We start from the raw sequence: 5,352 nt of genomic DNA, 5'->3' as shown, positions 1-5,352 counted from the left end.
TATCGTGTCTAGATCAACTTTCATGATTAATTCAATAAAATATCTCTCACCTCTCCTACTCCTAGCATCTCAATAGCTAGTAATTATGCTCACTAAAGCTACGAAATATGGGGGAAAAAATCACCTATTTTTTAGGAAAAATTATTTTAGCCAGATTGGTTTTTACAAATGTTATTTTTTTTTAACATTATTATCTTTTTAACTTTAATATTTTTTAATTAAAAATGAGAAAAACCAATATATTTAAAATTTAAAAATATTATAAATTTCTAATCATTTAACATTACGTTTTTTCTTTGTTCACTAAATTTAGACCGAGTATTTGTTTTTGAGCATGACAAACTCTCACTTTTGGGATAAACAGTTACTCACAAAAGACGACATTATTAATTTCTTGGATTTAAACTTATACTCACTTTGATTAGAAATTAAGTGATATTTCCTTCGCTTTAATTTATTTGTCCGAAATTAATTAAGCATGAACTATTCACTTTAATTTGTATTTTGCAGTAATATTATCTAGAACAATTCAACTACAGAAACATAATAAATAACTATTCATACGATAGATGTCAATTTGTTTAAAACGGTTCATAGATTATTCAATGTATGTAGAAATATTAGCCACATTTTGTTACTTGTCATTTGTTGGTCAAGGTATAGGTGTTACCTCATATTTAATTTTGTTTTGTAAATTATTTCATATGATATGATGAATGTGCATGCGTTGTCTGGGGTCTATTAAACCTGTTGCTAGCTTGTAATAACCTTACCTTAATTTGTTGCTCACATCATATCCTTAAATTTGCACTAAAATTGAGGTCATTTCTACTTCCTCGAAACTTCCTATTTTAGCATATTCTTCTTTATGGGCCCTCTCTTTTATCATTCTTACCTATAGCTTCGTTGTTAATATTACTCCTTCCGTCCAGATTTATTTGTCATAGTTTCTATTTTTAGAGTTATAATATAAAAATTTTGACTAACATTTTAAGATGTATATTTTCATCATATTAATATGCAAAAAATTATAATTTATAGTACTTTTCATGTAGGTGATTATCTAATTTTTTTAGTTTAATATATCAAATTAGTTTGATCTAATTTACGTTTGAAAATTAGTCAAATTGACTTTCGATAAGCGTAACATGACAAACAATTCCGGACGGAGGGAGTATCTATTTTCCTACCGATAATATGTTTGAATTTTATTGATTCTAAATTTTAATTTTTTAGAATCAATTAATTTTAATAAATAATTTTAAAATGAATACGAAATTTGAAATCAAAGTTATTTAAATGAATATCGTCACAGATTTAAATTTAAATTATTAATTTTTTTTAAAAATAAATACAAAATTTGAATCAAAGTTATCTAAGTTCTGGCAACAAACTCGTACCATAAACAATATCTATCCTGCCCAAAAAGAAGAAGAAGAAGAGGGGTAGGTATTAGTCTATTTATTTATTTTTTAGAATCAATTATAGGACCATGTAAAATTTAAGGCTGAAAACTATATCATATCAATAAGAGGAGTGAAGTGAAGATATGGCAGTTTGAAGTACGTAGTTGATGCTGATATCATACAGTATATGTATGTATATATATTATATATTGTCTTTTGTAATAGTACTAAACTTTAACTACTTATTGCGACTGAAATAAATATACTTTAGAGTAACATGTCCTCCATGTGCAATATGGAGGGACACATAGATGAAATTGTGATAATTTGTACGTGGACCACCTCCTTTTTATCAATCTAGTAATTCCACTATCACAATTTACGTACCACTCAATTATTTTTATTTCAATAACAAAAATTATAATAATTTTTTTTTCTTAAAACAATGGTAACTAATGTATTTGAACTTATTATTTTTTAAAAATTTATTTGTGTTTTTACATAATACATAATTTCAATATATGTAATTATATCAGCATTATTTTTATACGACCTTTCGAACCAATCCTTTAAGAGGGATATCTAAGTAAAGCAAAAGAAGACATAAATGTTGGACATAGAATAGAGTACGTAACACATCAATAAAGGATTGATAGATATGTGAATCACTTTCTTAGCCTTTGAACATGCTGAAAGATAATAGTGTCACTAACTTGCTTTCTTTTTTTTGTGTTCTTTCATAATCGAGCCAAAATTTGTTTGGGAATTTAATTCAATTATGTGGTGATCATATTGGACTTTGAAATGGATTTCATTATCTGAAAACTACTACTCATCACAAAATTAAAGGACCACTTTGAAGAAGGATAATATATTCCCAAAATCTTATTCTAGTTCTACTAACTCTATATCAATTTCATCAACTCGCAAGCTAAAATTGCTTGACCTTTTCTTTTAAGCTTTTCAAAAAATAAAAAATCATCAACAGTCTAAGCTGATTAATGAGATGTGTGGACATTTTATAAAATTTGGACAATCATTCTTTCTTTGAGCTAATTTTTGGGTGCGAGTAAGACTGAAGACCTATTTAACAAGATCAAAACTGGTGGCATTGCAACTCAAACTAAAACAATTTAGCCATCGATATGTCGTCTTTCGGAAGTCAGAAAAGTTGGAACAAGAACATCATGATAAGTCGAACAAGTCAAAATTACAATGCAAATATTATTCTGATTTAACTTTTGTCCACATTTTTTAAATTTTTTGCAAATATAACCTTTGCTTAATTACAATCTAGTCTAATATCGCTAAATTGTCATTCAACGTCCGCAATAAATTACAAAATTTTAGATTGTAATTAAATATTTTTTTCATGAGATTTTCTGTTTAGTCGAAAGATTCTTTTAAGACCCTAATTGTAATTAAATACCTCATGGAATAGCATCGTGATTAAATACAGCATGAATAGATTTATTCTAAAGTAAACGTAACTTGTCGGAAACCTAAAAATTAAAAGTCACCGTTTAAATTGGAGTTTCTTAAGTTTTTTAATATTTCGTACAGTACTTCTCTATTAATTAATTAAAAATGTAAAGTAAGGGAGAATGAGTTAGAAAAAAAGTGATTAAGCAAATACAAAATCACATGCTTACATTGGTTTTACAGACTAATCCAAAATAATGCTTAATCAATTACCTTGTTAGTTGGAAAAGTTTAACATTTGTAAAAAGAAAGCAATCCATAGGACGGAAAAATCAAAAGGTATTTCTATATAAAAAACTTATTACATCTTAAAAAAAAATAAAGTCTTTGTCCTGGCTTATAATTCAAAAGTTAGATCAAAATAACAATGATCGTTCAAATCTTATTATAAATTCATTCATATTGACATGAGATTTTTGTTATTCTTTTGTACCTTAAACACAATGCTTTGCATCTTGCGCATAAATAAATATATTTTTGAGGTCAATATTTAATGGGATGGGTCCTGCTTTGATACAGTGTAAAATTAGATATTGATATAACTCATATCCTAAAATTAAATTTTAAAAAAATGTCTAAACATTATAAGAAATATGATTAACAAATTTTTATCTATTGTTTAAACAAGTAAACTTTTCTTCTAAAGTAGTATCTGAATAGAATCAAACAAAATCAGAAACCAAACATTCACTAAAAACCAAACATTTTCTGAAAAAGAAAGGTTCGTATTTGGTACTTGTCAGTACACTTATTTTGCTCGTCCGTGATTTGCCCTTTGGTCTTCTTTAAAGATCAATCTAATTTATCAATCTCAATATTTTTTTTTCAAACTAATTTATGTAATATAATTATGTATGTCGCATTGTCATTGAGAAATGTTCAAATTAGGGGTGTCAAGGCGGTAGGTAGGGCTGAAATTGAAAATATTAAAATAGATTGAGATAGAAGTCGGGTTGGATCTTGACCCCTTCCCCCTTCCAAGTTTACTTTGAGCTCACTAATTTAACATATTAATATTTAACTTTTATAATCACAATTTGAATTTTAGCTCAAATTTTTTTTTAAAAAAAAGTAACAAATTGATAGATAAACCCTAAAAGATGCTAAATAGATAATAATTTATACCTTAAATATAGAAACATATCTTAAAAAAAAAAAATTAAAACGGGTTGAAATTAGAGATTGAATTGAGCTCAATTGAAGATTCTCTTCAAATGAGTTATGCTTGAATGAGTTGAGATTGAACCAAATTCTAATTATCTTGAGCCCAACCCTTAAAACTCTGGACGAGTTGGGCGGATTATCTATGTTTGAGTTCACTTTTGACAGCCCTAGTTCAAATTATACCTCATGATAGTACGTACAAATGAGTTTCTTTCATTATTTGATTTGGTACAAAACATTGAAACTCGATGAACGTTATGAGAGGTATAATTTGTACTTTTAAAAAAAGAATATCATTACTATCTTTACATTTATAATTATATTCTACAATCTTCAAACTTCACTACTAATAAGGTTATCTATTATTTTTATTGTTTCGGTTAAATCTAACAAGTAGAGTTTGGTAAATAAATATTTTAGGTAAAATTGCAGCCAAGTGGAAATAGAAGGGTCCTCTTTGTAACTAGGAGAACCAACATGGGACCATAACACCCTATGGGTTTTGGCCCCTCACATTGTCCTATTCTTTCAAATCCACAGAAAATAAAGATAGTAGGGGCCAATTTTCCTTCATAAATACCTTCATCATATTCCAAACATCATATTCTCTCATACCAAAAAAAATAAAAAGTAGTCTATTTCTTATTTTACATACCAAAATCTCTCAACTTTCTACAAGAAATACATACCAAAATGGCTAAGCTTCCACAAGTTGTACTATTGAAGCAAATTTTGAAAAAGTGTTCTAGTTTGAGCAAGAAGCATGAAGTCCACTTCCCAATTGACGTACCAAAAGGACATTTTGCAGTTTACGTTGGAAAGAATAGAACACGATACATCGTACCTATTTCTTTCTTGACTAATCCTGAGTTTCAATGTCTCCTTCGTTGCGCTGAGGAAGAATTTGGCTTTAATCATGACATGGGAATCACAATTCCTTGTGAAGAATTCATTTTCCAATCACTTACTTCCATATTGAGATAGTTAACTATTTGGAAACAAGAAAAAGTGTTAATAGTTAATTTTGGAGTGAAGAAAGATGTTTGTTTGTTCAAGAGGAAGCAAGCTAATCTTTTTTTTTGCTTCTCTTTTTTGTAACATCATTCTTTACTTCTTTTTTTTTTTTGTGAGTTTCCTCTAACCCTGACCTAGGAATCACTATATGGATATTAGTAATGTTTTTTTTTTTTTTTCTAATGGGTTAGTTGGAAATTTTTTCCTTGTAGTGGTGTTCTTAAGCACCCTGTGAGAGAAGTGAATTCAATGTTTCTTAAATCTATTTAATTGTCATTTTTGGATA

General features: G+C 27.8%; 1 protein-coding gene across 1 annotated transcript; it reads left to right on the top strand.

Moving 5' to 3' along the window:
* Positions 1-4,636: 4,636 nt before the first annotated feature.
* On the top strand, positions 4,637-5,352 carry LOC107011905 (auxin-responsive protein SAUR50-like). The gene has a single exon (XM_015211592.2). The coding sequence runs from the start codon at positions 4,746-4,748 to the stop codon at positions 5,034-5,036; it is 291 nt and encodes a 96-aa protein (XP_015067078.1). The 5' UTR covers positions 4,637-4,745; the 3' UTR covers positions 5,037-5,352.

This window comes from Solanum pennellii, chromosome 1 (assembly GCF_001406875.1).
Source record: "Solanum pennellii chromosome 1, SPENNV200".
Taxonomy (NCBI): domain Eukaryota; kingdom Viridiplantae; phylum Streptophyta; class Magnoliopsida; order Solanales; family Solanaceae; genus Solanum; species Solanum pennellii.
Note: the sequence above shows the minus strand (reverse complement) of the source record. Positions and strands in the feature narration are given on the sequence as shown.

Coding starts and splice junctions, on each gene's coding strand:
- LOC107011905 (XM_015211592.2), top strand. CDS start 4,746: ATGGCTAAGCTTCCACAAGTTGTACTATTGAAGCAAATTTTGAAAAAG.